This window comes from Hemiscyllium ocellatum, chromosome 19 (genome assembly GCF_020745735.1).
Source record: "Hemiscyllium ocellatum isolate sHemOce1 chromosome 19, sHemOce1.pat.X.cur, whole genome shotgun sequence".
NCBI lineage: Eukaryota > Metazoa > Chordata > Chondrichthyes > Orectolobiformes > Hemiscylliidae > Hemiscyllium > Hemiscyllium ocellatum.
The window spans coordinates 62426366-62443416 of NC_083419.1; the positions used below are offsets into that span (position 1 = coordinate 62426366).

Consider the following 17051-nt stretch of genomic DNA (forward strand, 5'->3'; position numbering starts at 1 on the left):
TTGTGATTTCAAATAAACTGTTGGACTATAACCTGGTGTCTTGTGACTTTTGACTTTGTCCACCCTAATCCAATCCAACACATTCATATCATCTCAATGATAAAAGCTATAGACTGGAACACCATAGTTAGACAGATAACTCTATTGTCTCGGGAGATCCAAACTAACATTTAGAATATGCTAGTGACCAATAGACCAGTCAAAAGAGGACAATTTGTTCCATGAAAGGATTGGAGGGGTACAAGAGAACAGCAGTGAAATGCATTTATATAGCACCTTCAACATTCAGTTAAACATCCCAAGGTGCATCACTTGAAACATTAACAGTAAAAAGATTATGCTAAAGATGATGAAATGGAAGGATAATCAAAACCATAATCAAAGAGGTTGGTTAAAAAGAGGGGAGCAGCTAATTGGAAGAGAGAAATGAACAGTCACCGAGCTTAAAAGGAGGGAGCGTTAAAGCATGGGAGCCAATGGCTGAAAAGGAGGGGAGGTTGGGACATCAACCATGAGTGTCAAGGTTGTGTGTCAGTCAAGGCGCAGCATCCAAAGAGCAAGAGAATCGACGTTTCGGGCATGAGCCCTTCTTCAGGGCTCATACCCAAAACGTCAATTCTCCTGCTCTTTGGATGCTGCCTGACCTGCTGCGCTTTTCCAGCAACACATTTTCAGCTCTGATCTCCAGCATCTGCAGTCCCCACTTTCTCCTGTGTGTCAATCAATTCAAAGACTCCACCCCTCCCAACCTAGTAATAAAATTCTCCTAAAGAGTAGGATGCAGGCACAAATAGGAGACTGTGATAGCCTCTCTGCAGCTCTTGGTCACTCTTAGCTATCTGGTAACATAACAGGGATCAGCCATGCACTTAACAAACTCAGCGAATGAGCTCTTTATTTGTAACGTTTACGTGTAGAGAGAGAGAGAGAGTCTTGTTTCTGTGTAAAAATGACAAAAGATGTCAATATTAGATCTCTGACTAAATCTGCTCTGAATAAAAGCTATGAAGGACAGATTGTAGAAGCTGAGTGGACATTTCTCAGCCTGGACTGTGATAAGCCAGTGGCACCAAGCAAATGCTTCACCAGTAAATCTAACTTTTCATTCGCTTCAGCTAAGGCTGAGATTTACAGACCGCAAAGCCAGATAGAATCAAGACAAAAATCTTTTCTGTGTCCAGTCAGTGAAAATGCACAAGTACAAAATATTGAAAACAAACAAAATCCGTCCAATTTTCCAAGATAAAAAAAGTAGATTTACTACTTGTAAAAGTAAGGGTTTTTTTCCATATTAATTCACCATCTTTCAGCAACAAGCCTGGAGGCCTTAGTTCACAGATTAATAAGATAGATAGCCCACTGCATTGATGTATTCATTTTAACTAACCAACAAGGCTTATTTACCTCTTTAAAGGGTCTAAACTAATCACAATGTGAAGGCCCAGGAACAAAATCAAGCAAAAACTGCAAAGTTACTGAGACCCCTATTTTAATGTATATGTCTTACTCAGATGAATAATTTGCATGCCAAAGCATACAAGGCTTAAGGGCTCTTGTGGAACGGTGATAATGTCCCTGCCTTTAAGCCAGCAGGTCCAAGTTCATGTTCCACCTGCTCCAGAGATGTGTAAGAACAGGTTGATTAAGAAATATCCACAGGGCTAAAGCTCAAATGATGGAAAATGGGATGTAAGTACATAGATGTTTGATAAGCAGTGTCGACATGATGTATTAAAGGAGTCTCTCTCTCTCTGTGTGTTGTAAAACTCTTCGAAAACCACAAGCAGTGAAATGGAAGCACATTAGAGACCATATTGAAAAGAAGCTGCATTATAACAGTGCCATACCCAATCTCAGAATGCCCCATGTGCTTTACAGCTGATGAAGAAATCCTGGAAGTATAATTTCTTGTAATGTCGGAAACAGGAGAGCCAATTTGCAGACAAGATCCCATAAGTCGCAATGTTATTACACTCACGATGCTTTGGTGGTGTGGAGGGACAAATATTGGCACCTGGGAGATCACCACTGCCCGCCTGCGAAATAGTACATTGGGATATTTTACATTCACCTCAGAGGACAGTCTGCTTAACATTTCACCTGCAAGTTGGTACCTCAAAAAGTGCAGCACTCCCCCAGTGCTGCATTGGAGTATGAGTTAGTTGACAAAATGCAGGTTCTTCATAATGAGATCATTGTAAATCTCTGCTTCACGGCATGCTCTGTTGCTTGTGCTTTCACAGATTCAAAGCTGTCATCAGAAAGCCTGATTCGGGCCTTACACTGACAGCAGCTAATCAACCACATTGAGCTTCACACCCCCCAGGTCAATAAGTCACACAAGAGTGTCCATGCACAACTCACTTGTGCTATTTCAGAAAATCCAGTAAGGATTTATTACTTAATTACCCCTGCTCACTGATGAAGACTGGCTTTGAGTTCAGATGTGTTTGAACACCATTTGGTCACTGAAAGCAAACACACAGAGATGCTAACTTGCGTGGGGCATCCATTCACGTGAAGGACGTGACAGCTTTGAATAATCAGAAGCTGGAGTTGTTGCTGAAAATGACAGGGTTTGATCGATTGCGAGAGGGACTCAGATTCACGGAATTCCTGTCAAGCTCGTCAGTAAAACAACGAGAGGTGAGATGCTTACTTAGCAGCGCTACCCTATTATCTTCGCTGGCTCTGCAGATGGGCTGAAGGAGTTTGATACAAGCATTAATATTCAGTCAAGCCTGTACAAAATAGCATAAATTAATTCTGCATTCTAAGAAGATTTCTTCAGTCCCACAAAGCACAACAAACCACATCTCAAATTCCCACTGTAGGCAATGCCAACACAACATACCATGCCTCATTTACCCCTTGTATATAGAATGACTGACTAACTAATTACAACTAATACAGGGTATGAAGAGTGAAAAATTATATTTAAACCTGCAATGCTCTTCATTAATCATTTTAAGTTGGTTTTCCCACCAGTTGTTAATCTCTACCCAACAGTATAGTCGGTTTTGCTACAACACACGCATCTTCAACGCGAATTGGCTTAAACGAGAGAGAAGAATTTATACTCTTATTTGTGTCACACGAACTTTCCTTACCTGTGCTGGCTATAACACAATTCTGGCCCCATTAGTTTAAATGGCGTGGCAATTGCGCGATTTTCTTATAATGCAAGTGAGTTCTGCATGGACACTCTCGTGCGACTTATTGGCCTGGAGGTGTGAAGCTCAATGTGGTTAATTAGCCGCTGTCAGTGTAGGGCCCAAATCCATCTTGCTGATGACAACTTTGAGAACGGAACTATCGTGTTATAACAGAACAGACTGTATTTCACTTATATTCCTCAACCATCAAACTACATTAAATAAAATCTTTTCAAATCGCCAGTCAAAGCAATTGGACTCTCGGGAGTTGAGGAATTCCTTAGCAGATTGGATAGCTCTTTCAAAGTGCTGGTACCAGCATGATGGGCAAAATAGCCTCCTGGGCTGTACAAATCTGTGATTTGAACATGTTTTTTCAATGGCAACCCACATTTAGGAAGACGTTAAGTATGGGGCTATTTAGGCCTCTGCAGTAGAAGCAAAGACTGTAAGGAAATTCTTCCACCCTCTTTACAATTTACTGACAGCTTAATGACACCGCTATAATTTCCTGCTTTCGGTTTTTAAATGCACAGCGTGGTGCAGTCAATTTACTAATGAAATTTGGCAGCACTGAATTGCACAATCATCATGTGACCCGTTGTCTCCGAGGCTCACTAGCAAATATTGTGCACACAAAGGATTTGGTTTAAGCCCATCGTGCTCATGCCAGCTTCTTGAAAATGTTATCCAAAATCATTCCATTTCACCGCTCCTTCCTCACAGCACTACAAATGCTCCCCCTTCAAATAGTTAGCTAATTTGCTTTGAAAATCATTATTGAATGTACTGCCATTACCCTTTCGGGCAATGGCTATAATAGGCCAAAGTAACTCACTGCATAACTTTTTATAACAGGTTGCCTTTACTTCTTTTATCAATGATCTGAAATCTGTATCCATCCTTAAATGACGCTTATGCCATTGAATAAATTTTAATTCCTCTGTCAAAAAAATCAATCAAGATTTTCAAATCATCTCATCGCCTTCCTTTAAGTCAGGAAACCCTAGCTTTCTAACCTCTTCACATCATTGGCACCGCTCATCCCTGGCATTATCTGAGGAAATCTCTTCCGCACCCTTATCAACTGTTGTCATCATTGCAACAGCGTGGTGCCCAGAATTGAACACATTACACGTAATTGGTAAGGCCTCAGCTGGAGTGAATATTTAGCTTAATTTCTTTGCTTTTGTATTCTGTGCCTATATAAAACCAAGGATTGTTATGCCTTTTCAAAAGCAATCTCAACTTCAAACACTTTTTTGTGTTCACGATTGTACATTCCCAACTAGTCCGATAATTTTTGACTCCCTTATTAGACAAGAATCTATCCATGTCTAACTTAAAGATATTCAATGACTCTGTCTCTGTTTGGGAAGAGAGGTCCAAACGTATGGTCCTCAGAGAAACAATGTTCCTTAATATTGGTGTTAAATTATTTTTCCAAAACTGTTCCCTAGTTCAAGTCTCTTTCACATAGGATAATGTCCTCTCAGCATCCACTCTGTCAAGTGCTCTCACTTAACTGTTTTCATGAGGTCACCTCTCACTATTCGAACTTACAATGCATACAGATTCTGTCTGACCAACCTTTCCTCACATGATAATTCTCTCATTCCAGGAACTAGTCGAGTCAATCTTCACTGAACCGCTTCTAATGTGTGGCACGGTGGCTCAGTGGTTAGCACTGCTGCCTCACAGCACCACGTTCCCACGTTCGATTCCAGCCTTGGGCGACTGACTGTGTGGAGTTTGCACATTCTCCCCGTGTCCCTGTGGGCTTCCTCTGGTTTCTTCCCACAGTCCAAAGATGTGCAGGTCAGGTGAATTGACCATGCTAAATTGCCCATAGTGCTAGGCGCATCAGTCAGAGGGAAATGGGTCAGGGTGGGTTACTCTTTGGAGGGACTGGTTGGGCTGAAGGGCCTGTTTCCACACAGTAGGGAATCTAATCTAGTCAATATTTCTTAAACAAGAAGATGAAAACTATACACAGTACTGCAGATGTTGTCTCACCAATTCCTTGTACAACTGTACCAAGGTGGTTTTTATAGACCACCATACAGACCAATTCCCTTGCAATAACTAACAAGCCCATTTGCCTTTTGAACCTTAACGTATCTGCATCCTGATTTCATATTAAATTCAAATGGATAATATGCCTTCTCATTTCACTACCAAGTCTATGTCCTCCTGTAGTCTGTTGTTCTCCTCCTTGCTGTGTACCACCTTTCTGAGTTCAGTTCAGCAAACTTTGAGGTTATGCCTCAGGCCTAATCAAAATTATATATCGTAAAATAATATAGACTGGTCTCAGCACTAGTCTCTGCGAACTGTCCATCTGATAAACTACATTTCATCTCTCATCCACTGTCACTTCACCAATTATACTTCCATGAAATTACTAATTACTCACAGACTTCGATTTTCTTTTTCAAGCTCATTCTATTAGACTTTTGATAAAGTCTTTTGACTCTCCATATACATCAATGGGCCTAACAGTCTTTATTTTACTGTTAGTGACCCAAAAATATAGATAGTGACCCAGAGGGAGGAGTTCAAATCCTACAATGACAGCTGGAAGCAAAGTTAATTGAATAACCCTGGAACTAAAATCTAGTATTATTAATGGATTATCCTAAAAACTCAACTGGTTCCCTAATATTCCCCAATGAAACAAATCCACCATCATTACTCAGTCTGGCATCAAATCAACACCAAATGGTGGAATCCAAAATAGCTTAACAAGCTCCCAATTAGTCAGAGATGTACCACATGGAAACAGACCCTTTGATCCAACTCGTCCATGCCAACCATCGATATCCCAACCTAGTCTAGGCCCATTTGCCAACATTTGGCCCATATCCCTCTAAGCCCTTCCTATTCATATACCCATCCAAATGCCTTTTAAATGTTGTAATTGTACCAGCCTCCACCACTTCCTCTGGCAGCTCATTTCATACACGTACCACCCTCTGTGTGAAAAAGTTGCCCCTGAGGTCCCTTTTAAATTTTTCCCCTCACACCCCTAAGCCTATGCCCTCTAGTTCTGGACTCCCCCATCCCAGAGAAAAGACCCTGTCTATTTACCCTATCCATGCCCCTTATGATTTTATATTCTAATCCATTGCTGTGCAAAATGATAATAAACAACAAAATTGAACAACAAGGCACCTCAAAAAGACATACGTAGGGCAGGCAACACTGCAAAATCTTCTGTAGTAATATCCAGGGATCTGTGTTAATACTGGGACAGCTGTTCCACAAATTAATCATACACATCAACTGCAAGAGTTAGTTTGGTGTGAGACTCCTGTCTCATCATATTGAGGTATGTTCTTTCCCACTGGTCTGGGGTGGGGGGGGGGGAGCGAATGGCAACATGATTGGGAGGACATCTCCTGTTAGCCCTCAATATTGATTCCATACGCCATCCGTTCATGTGCAATGGAACCTCCTGTTGCTTAGCCCCACCTAAACATCAACTACAGTGCTGCAGCTCTGCAGTGCTGCACTACCCACCTTGAAAAGCAGCGGAAAATGATACAGCTAATTAGAGGAACCAGTGAGCATCCTCATATTAGTGGTGAGTTAGTAGTGAAGTGTTTACAATAAGCCAGAAATGCCTCTTGTCCTGATGTCTCCACCATCTCAGATATTAATCTTCACCTAATATGACTCATTCTTCCATATAAAGACGACTCAGTGCATCTAGGGCTATGGCTCCTTACAACATCCATCCTGAAGACTTGTGCTCCTAGTCAAGCTTTACCATTGGAGGGATCAACTTGACAATGGGGTAATGGCCTAGATGCAACATTTAAAAGGCACTTGGACAAGTACATGAATAGGAAAGGATGGGAAGGATATGGGCCAAGTGCAGAGAAATGGAGTTAACGTGGATGGACATTTCGGTCAGCATGGACCAGTTTGGGCCAGAGGGCCTGTCCTTTATGCTGTAGGACTCCATGACTCGAGATATGAGCCAACAATAAAAAAAGCAGGACACCTCCAATCCAGCCAAGTACCAGCCTCTCAGTTGAATCAGAGAGCATTCTGATGGAGGACGCTGCTGAAAGCTCTAGCATTTATGTTTACACAAGAATAAACAGCTCTTTAATGTTCTCCAGATCTTATAACAGCTTTTGTCCAATCAAGGACACAAAATCTAAATTCTACAAACAAGATGAGAGTGACTGTCCTTGACATCCAAACAATATTTGACAGAATACGACATTAAGGAGCCCGTGCCACCGACATTCATATCTAAAGAACTAACTTTTAAAAACCTAATTGTGAACTGGTAGCATCTGAGATTGTTTGACTCTTCACAGTTCAAACGGACAGGTTTTACACACAGCCACCACCACCTTGCTTCACCGAAATATCAGCGCAAAATAATCACTTTGGGGATAATCACAAAATAATTTCACCACCACACAGAAAATGTTCCTCACTGCCACTGGATAGGTGCCAGGGCTGAGGACAATTGTGAAGCCCATTCTCTCAAAATATAACAAATAAAGTTGCATTTGTGTAGCGCCGCTCATGATTTCGGACCATTGCATAGTGCAAATTACTGTCAAAAGGACTATCACTTGTGCGGTGTGAGAAAGCCAGCAGCATATTTGTGCACAGCAAAATCCCACAGACAGAAGTGTGTTAAACGACTGCATTGTCCGTTTTTAGATTGAGTCACAGAATCCCTACAACATGGAAACAGGCCACTTGGCCCAACAAGTCTGCACCAACCCTCTGAAGAGTGACCCACCCAGATGTATTCCCCTACCCTATTACCCCTAACTAATGCACCTAACCTACACATCCCTGAACACTATGGGCAACTTAGCATGGCCACTTCACCTAACCTGCATATCTTTGGATTACAGGAGGAAACCAGAGCACCCAGAGAAACCCACACAGACACAGGGAGAGTGTACAAACTCCACACAGACAGTCACTCAAGGCTGGAATTGAACCTGGGTCCCTGGTGCTGTGAGGCAGCAGTGTTAACCACTGAGCCACTGTGCCTGATATCGAGGGATTAAAATATCAGTCAGGGGAGAATGTTTTTGGAGCTCCACAAATAAAACCAAGGCATTGATCTGCTTGGCCATTTCATCCGAATGCAGTCACACGCCCAACGGTGCAGTGCTTCCTCAGCTCTGCACTGAAGCGTGAGCCTAGATTCTGCGCTTCGACTTCTGGAGTGGAACTTGAGTCCACAAGTCTCTGACTCGGAGGCGAAAGGGCTACCCACTGAGCCACAGCTGACATCCTGCCAGAATATTAAACAGTTAGCACAATCTGACAACGCAACGGTAAAAATTATCTGTGCCCAAGTCAGATCAACATCACAGCTGGCAGGATGCCAATCTTTTGCGGTACCCGGCAACTAAGGGAAAGGGGAGATAATGGATATAGTCACTAGGACAAGCATGAATCCCACTCCCTGCTGACAATCTTAAAGCACTTTTGATGGTGGCTGTGGAGAAATCTCTGGCCCAGACTGTACCACCAGCAAGGCAAAAGAAAGCAGTGCCAGGAAACGAAAAGCTGAACAATGTGCTCCGAGCTTTAGGGGATAGGCACCATTTCACTGCCAGTAGCTTTGTTTTATTGAAACTCCCTTCTTAACTCAACTGCCGAAGGACAATGGCTAAAACAGGAGACTTTCCTCTCCCATGTGTCTGAACAACGAGGAGCAGAGTTCGTTCAGCCCCACTTCCCAGTTCTGTCAATCAGCCAACCCGTATCTGGTGGGTGCCTTCACTCTCATCTACCCAGTTTGATTCTGTAACCCTTTAAATTGGCCATCAAATGTCTGGAAGTGGCAGTTCTGAAACCTGCACTCAATTCCCAACCTGAACAGCTTTTTGGACAGTGATTTAATGATGTATTCTCCCAAGTGAGAGGGAGGAAAAACACTCCCTGAATTGACTTCCAAATATCACGGCTTTAAGTGAAAGGTCATACCCCCGCTTTCTGGAAGCAGTTTACCCACCTTTTGAATCTGTTTATCATTTTCAACACTTTGATTATATTACCCTTCAACATTCTAAAGGCAACAAACCAAACAAATACAATATGTCCTCATGATTCAATCTTTCAACCCTTTTAAATTCACTGAGATTGGAAAGTACTGAAAGGGGGGTCTTAATCCAGAATAGGCATCAGGGCAAATGGGAGAGATGCTGTGAGAATGCTGTGCCAAATAATCTCTCAACTCCTTCTCATTGTGAGAAAGAGGAGGATAAGGATTATTGTGTATGTTTTTGCTGTAGTTTGTGTTGGATTGAATATATGGGGAAATAGCAGGGAGGCAATTAAAAAAAAAGGCTATTCAAGGCAGAATGGGTATCAGGGAGTGCTGAGCAGGACAAAAGCCAGTCAGGAAACATTTCCTACTCCAGTACCATTTGGAAAATTGCACAATGTCAATATTTGAAATACAATACAATGGGAGATTGCCATAAACATGATTCCAGGTGTCGAAAGACTGATTCAGCATTTGCAAGCTGAGATGCTTATTAATTCAGCCCCCACACAGTGAGCAGAATAGATCACTCAGGATCAGTACGATGCTGGAGAACAATTTAAAGATTTGTGCTTCAATTTAAAGATTTGTGCTTTGATGAGAAATTATGCATAAAAAAAGGTTTCGCTCACCAACAAATAAAAGCTCGCAAATTAAACACCGAAGTGTTTTGTAGAGTAAAACACAGCACTTTCAACGCTCAAATGTGCTAAGTTCCACACACAAAATAGCCCTGTCCAACACAAATTATATCCTGACTCTCACCCCTCTCCATAATGCAGAACCAAGAGTAATCTTTTGAAATTAAATTTCTCTTCTTGATATCTTCAGCAACAACCCCCACACACCAATTATCAAGACAATCTGTATCCCATGGATAATAGTGACAGTGAGACATGACCAAAGAACATTAGTCTAGAAAGCTGTTGGCTTGCACAGCAACACACACCGACCCATATATAACATCTTCCATGACCTCAGTATATCCCAAAGTGCTTAGCAGCCGTTGAAATCCTTTTCTGCTGTGTAACGCAGCGTAACAGTTTGTACACAGCAGGATTATACAAACAGTAATGGGATAACGACGAGATAATCTGTTTTTGTGATGTTGCTTAAGAGATAAATATTTGCCAAGACACTGGGGAGACTAACTCTGCTCTTGCTCAAATATTACCAGGGATCTGTCATGTCGACCCAAAGACATTGCAGTGCTCCCTCAGTGCCCAATTAGAATCATCACCGTAGGCACACTCAACTCTCTGGAGTGGGACTTGAAGCCCTGACCTCACGACTGAGGGGCAAGAGTGCGACCAGCAGAGAGGCATGGCTGCCACAATAAGTCATATCTAATAGAGCCCAGCTTCCCAGTATGTCTTCCCACTTCAGCACCTCAACAATAGGAATGGAATGCATGTGGATATGCCTTGAAACAAGAAATAATTCCAATGCTTGCAAAAGTGCTCACTTATCATGTACCTCGCACTTCAAACTGAGAGTAGACACTTAAGAGATTATACCATTTTCTGGTAATGACGAACATTTCCGATCTTCACTCTTTTAAAACCCTGAAGGCTGTAATATCAACCCAACATTGCTATTGCCATTATCCATCATGAAACAGTCAACGGCTGCATTTAAATAACTAACTGTCCTACAAGCTAAACAATTCAGAGTTGCTCCATCTGAATACCATAAATCCAATAAACAGGCCATCACAAAATTATTATTCAGCTCTGGAACTGCATTAGGCCAGAGGGTTTGGAATGTAATTCTTCAATTCGTTAACTTAACCACCCAGTGCTAATGATTTGTGCTATAAAATGCAAATATGTAATAGCCCCAGCAAGGCAGACATCATCCATCACCACGGGGATCCTTTATTCATTCAGATAATTTTAACATTGCAGAAGTGGACTGCACCTCTGGATATTTCAAAGCATCATTGCATAATGCAGCAGAATGCAGGTTGTTTCATCCAAGTTTGAGCTGAGGCACAGGAGAAAAGGAACACCTTGCCAAGACTGAAAATATTGCAAACATTTTATAACACAATCTATCTCAGCGTCTAGAAGAAATCTAATGCGTTTAGCTTGAAGTATACTGAATTATTAAACTTAAAAGTTTGTTATTTGTGCAGCACAACATATTTGCAATTGTTTAATGCCATTTTGTCTGGGTTGGAGCATTCTGAGACCAGTTTCTTTTTTGTCCCTGGAATTGATGTCTCACAGTTCCATGGACTGTTATGTGCTCTCCATTATCTTTTCATAGTCTTCTTGAGTCACACAATCCTCAAGCAGTTCATTCAGTCATGAGGGGCCATCAAATCTTCACCCAATCTTAGGCTCACGCTACATTTGGTACTCCATGCACTGTCCAGTAAGAGTTAACCAAGAAAAGCCCCATCCAGTTACAATGGCATCTACTGTCAACTAGCCAATTTGAGCCAACTCTGCACAGACCAGCCTTGATTAATCCAAATAATAGATCTAATTCAGTCACTGGGTATCCTAGATGATGTGTTGATATTGGAGAATCAATTTATTATGACCTATGGCAACTAGTATCCAATTCAATACATTCAAACTTAATACAAGTGGAATTGGGCTATACATTCCTGATGAAGGGCTTTTGCCCAAAACATCGATTTTCCTGCTCCTCGGATGCTGCCTGACCTGCTGTGCTTTTCCAGCACCACTCTAATCTTGACTCTAATCTCCAGTACCCATTTCTGCCTCTTTTGAGTCTGTGCCCATTATAGATAAGAGTAACCATACAACCGAAACTGCATAACACAGAAGAAGGTGATGAACGTAATTTTAAAAAAAGAAAGAAAACTTGCTTTGTTTAAATACCGCTTTGGGACCAGTCTGGCATATTTGAAACTAAACGAAGTACTTTTGAAAAGTGGTTTCTGTTGTCGTGTAACAAAGTTAGTAGCAAGGTCCCACAAACAAGCAGCAAAATAATGACTTGATAATTTATTTTAAACCATGCTCATTAAGGAATAACAACTATGGAAAAACACTGGGATTAAACCCACTGCTATTCTTTGAGTAGTGCCACATTATCTTCCACATCCACCCTCGAGGAAATATTACCTCTCAGTTTAACATCTCGAGCAAAAGAGAATACTTGCAACATTCCCTTGAGTATTACATTGGAGAGATTGCATGTTGACTCTCTGGAGTGAGATGTGAACTCACAGCCTTCAGAGTTGAGATTTTCTCTAACTAAGCCAAGGTTTCACATTTTGCTTTACTAATATTGTAAATATTTTCGTTAACACAATAGCAGGACACATTGCAGACAAAACCACACAGATTACACCAATTCTGAACAGCTGCCCAAGACATGAATTCCACTTGACCAAGGACACCCACACTCCAAACAAACCACTTCTAACCCAATCCCCACATCAACTGCTCAGTGGAACCCAGGTCAACTTTATTCAGTAGGGAATTTTGCTGGACAAAACAGTGCGGGGAAGTCCCTGTTGCAACAGCAATGCAGAACATTTCTGTCTGAGGGACCTTTCACGGTATCTGCTTGCTTCAACATCACGGATGTGAAGAAACTACAGAAGGGAAGAGTAATTTGGCGGCAGCCAGTCTGTTTCTTCAATGCTGTGGGAACTTCTGGATTTATCCAGTTAGTGGCAATTCTTTTCGTGGTACACCGACAGGGCTGCGTCGAACCTCATTGGGTTTAGGGAACTTGTTGGGATGGGGGATGCAAATGAAAGACAGGAGACTTGCTCGGTTCCTAAAGAGGCAAGCAACTCTCCTCTGCAGATGGAGACGGTGAAGCAGGGGCGGGATGAGGGCTACGCGGCAATGACCACCTTGGTCAAATAGCCTAATGACCAACACTGTCTCAGAACAGCCACTTGGGTTTGTCTGTGTGAATCCGTATCCCCATTAAATTAAACTGGGGTTGGGAGCGTTGGAGCAGATGGGAGCGGACAAGGAATTCAAAACGAATTGCACTAACTGTAATTAGTCAAATTATACAGAAGGAACAAAAACACACACCCAGGAACCCATCTTTATCCAGAGGGAGAATCATTCCGTCTGAGATCTACAAGAGAATGGCCGATACTGAAATAAACAAACAGGTCTATATTTAACCGCTCCGGTGTATTTCAATGTACAGACCCCTCCTGTGAATGTTTACAGACAGTGGTATATAGAGGCAGCCCTCCCACCATTGCAATTGCGGTTCCCAGCCCGGGTTCAGCCCCGCTCACCTACCGGAGAGTTCATCAGGCTCCAGCCCGCTGTCGGTGTCGATCCCCGCTACCACGAAGTAATCGGCGAAGCGGCATGATCCCGAGCCGGGGCTGCTGCTACTGCTGCTGCTGTTACTCATCTTGGGCGCCGCTGCTCTGCTGCTGGGAGCTGGGATCGCCGTCTCATTCTCTCTCCGCCTTGCCCATATCTCAGGCTTCACCCTCCCGGAGGCTGGAGCGCTGCCCTCTGCCTGTCTGCCCTGTTGTAGTCTGCGCGGCTTCTCTGCCTGCCTCCTTCTCACTCTCTACACTGTGTCTGTGTGTGTATGTGTGAGAGAGTGCACACTCCCTTCCCCACGCTGCCTTCTGACGCACTGCAAGCGCCAATTTCGAACCAGTCTCCAATCCCTCAGCTTTACCCTTGTTTTGTTTCACTCATTTCTTCAATCCTTCGTCATCTTCTTCCTATCAGCACCTGAAGTCCGGACCCTCCAGCCAGAGAGAGAGGGAGAGGGATGGAAACAGCTGACCAGTAACAGGATATGAATTGAGTTTTAAACTGCTGGGAATATGCATTAAACGGGAATACTGGATACTGAAAGGAAGAAACAGTTATAGAGTTGTACAGCATGAAAACAGATCCTTCTGTCCAAATCGTCCATGCTGACCAAATATTCTAAATTAATCTAGCCCCATTTGTCAGCAAATTGGTCCATATCCCTCTAAACCCTTTCTATTCATATACTCATCCAGATGCCTTTTAAATGTAATTGATTCAGCCTCCACCACTTCCTCTGGCAGCTCATTCCAAACGCACACCACCCTCTACGTGAAAAAGTTGCCCCTTTAGATCCCTTTTAAATCTTACCCCTTTCACCTTAAACCTATGCCCCCTTGTTTTGGACTTCCCCACCCCAGGGAAAAGAGCTTTGCTATTCTCCTTACCTGTGCCCCTCATGATTTTATTAACTTCTTACAGTCTTCTGTACCAGATCCCACCTAATCCTTGGTATGAGCTTTCAAAATTCCTTTCTCCACTATCAAGCCTTGAAATCTGTGGTGATCCCTCAGGATTTCCCTTTTGGTAGGGCTTATGCCCGAAACGTCGAATTTCCTATTCCTTGGATGCTGCCTAACCTGCTGTGCTTTAACCAGCAACACATTTTCAGCTGTGATCTCCAGCATCTGCAGACCTCATTTTTTACCCTAACAATAAAAAGGACTATTAGTTGAATGGTAAAAAGTTACAGCACGCTGCTGTGCAGAGGGACCTGGGTGTCCTTGTGCGTGAATCACAAAAGGTTGGTCTGCAGGTACAACAGATCATTGGGAAGGCAAACGGAATTTTGTCCTTCATTGTTTAAAGGGATTGAGTTAAAAAGCTGGGAGATTATTTTGCAGCTGTATAGGGTGCTGGTGAGGTCACACCTAGAGTACTGTGTGCAGTTTTGGTCTCCTTACTTGAGAAAGGATGTACTGACACTGGAGGGGATGCAGAGGAGGTTCACTCGGTTGATTTTGAAGTTGAGGGGTTAGCTTAAGAGGAGAGACTGAGTAGACTGGGATTAGATTCATTTGAATTCAGAAGAATGAGGGGTGATCTTATAGAAAAATATAAAATTATGAACGGTATAGAAAAGGTAGATATAGACAGGATGCTTCCACTGGCAGGTGAAACAAGGACAAGAGGGCATAGCCTCAAGATTAGAGGGAGCAGAATTGAGAAGGAACTTCTTCACCCAGAGGATTGTGAACCTATGGAATTCCCTGCCCAATGAAGTAGTTGACGCTACTTCAGTAAATGTTTTCAAAGCTAAGATAGATTTTTCTTAACAATAAAGGAATTAAGGGTTATGATGAGAGCGAGGGGGTGGGGGGTGGGTAAGTGGAGCTGAAGCCACAAAAAGATCAGCCATGATCTTATTGAGTGGCAGAGCAGGCTCGATGGGCAGAATGGCCTACTCTTAGTTCTTATGTTATGATTTATGAAAATCTGTGGGAAGGAGGAAGGGAGTGATCTGTGTGGCTGGAGGTCACGGAGAGGCCTGAGAAAGGGGGTGGGGGTTGGAGAAGTGGATGTTTGAGAGCAACTCTCTCTCTTCCAGCAGGAGCAGGACTGTTGTAATTCTGTGACAGCAACACCTCAGGGTCTGCTGACTCCCACCTTTACAGAGGGAGGCCTCTACCTAACTAACAGCGTGCCACCAGTGATGAGGGGAGGGAAGAAGCAGGAATGGAAGATTGACAAATTTACAGGGTGTTAGTTTGGAAATTCATAGGACCTTGGAAGTACAGAGAGTGTGAGACAAGAAACAATTTAAACCTCAGGGTGAAAAGTTGAGCACTGGTGTGAAGTATTTTCACCTTTAGCACAGGCGCTAAACCTGTCGAGAGAAAATCAAGGGTGAGGCAAAATGAGGCACCCTCTCCTCATGAGTCAGTCTCAGTTGAAAACCATCGGAATGACCCAGCCAGAAAGGGGCCACATGTCCCACCTTGTCTATGCTGACCCCAAGATACGCAGATGCCCTTTCTAATCCCATCTTCCTGCACACGGCCCATGGCCCTGCAGCTTACATGCAGAACCAAGGCACTTCTTTGAATAGTTTAGGATCTCTGGTTCCACCACCAATTCAGGCAGTGAGCTCCGGACACCCACCACCCTCTGTTAAATAACACCTTTCCTCCTGTCCCTCCTAATCCTTCTGCCCCTTCACTTGAATCTATGACCCCTGCTTTTTGAATTCCCTGCCAAGGGAAACAGCTCCCTCCTGTCTACTGTATCTATGCCCCTTACATTATTGTGTATCTCAATCATGTCATTCCTCAGCCTTCTCTGTTCCATTGTCAGCAGTCCATACCTCTCCAACCTTTCCAGCCTGGCAACATCTTCTCTGCACTCTCTTCAGAACAATTACTTTCTTTAATGTGGTGACCTTCCTGCAATGTGATGACCAGAACTGCACACAATACCCTAGCTGTGGCTTCACCAGAGTCTTACACAGTTTTATTATTATATTTCTACTTTTGTAGTTTATACTTTTGCCAATGAAGGAGAGCTTTCCATTTGCCTTCTTTACAGCCTCTCGACCTGGACTGCTATCTTTAGGAAGAAAACAATTGAAAGAACTGCAGACACAGAAAACAGAAATTGCTGGAAAATCTCAGCTGGTCTGACAGCATCTGTGCAGAGAAATCAGAGTTAATCTGTTGGATCTGGTGACCCTTCTTCAGAACCTTTAGGGACATGCGCACACCAAGATCTCTCACTAGGTGTTTGGTATGCTTGCCTTTATTGGTCAGTGCATTGAGTTGGGAGGTCATGTTGCAGCTATACAGTACATTGGTTGAGCCACTTTAGGAATACTGCACTCAGTTCTGGTCTCCCTGCTATAAGAGAGATGTTGTTAAACTTGAAAGGGTGCAGAAAAGATTTACAAGGATGTTACCCAGGTTGGAAGGTTTGAGTTATAAAGAAAGGCTGAATAGGCTGGGGCTAATTTCTCTGGAGTGTCAGAGGCCTGAGGGGTGACCTTATAGAGACTGATAATATCATAAGGGGCATAGGTAGGGTGAATAGTGAAGGTCTTTTTCCCAAAGCAGGGGAGTCCAAAACTAGAGGGCATAG

The 17051-nt window shown here is 43.0% G+C and overlaps 1 protein-coding gene across 2 annotated transcripts in view; it reads right to left on the reverse strand.

Annotated features, from left to right (window-relative positions):
• LOC132825007 (DENN domain-containing protein 5B-like) overlaps nucleotides 1–13712 on the reverse strand; it is a 299001-nt gene extending 285289 nt beyond the window's left edge. For both annotated transcript variants that reach the window (XM_060839998.1, XM_060839997.1), the window contains exon 1: nucleotides 13446–13712. In XM_060839998.1, the coding sequence (XP_060695981.1) occupies nucleotides 13446–13563 (118 nt within the window). In that variant the 5' untranslated portion in view covers nucleotides 13564–13712. The remainder of the gene's footprint in view (nucleotides 1–13445) is intronic.
• Nucleotides 13713–17051: the final 3339 nt, after the last annotated feature.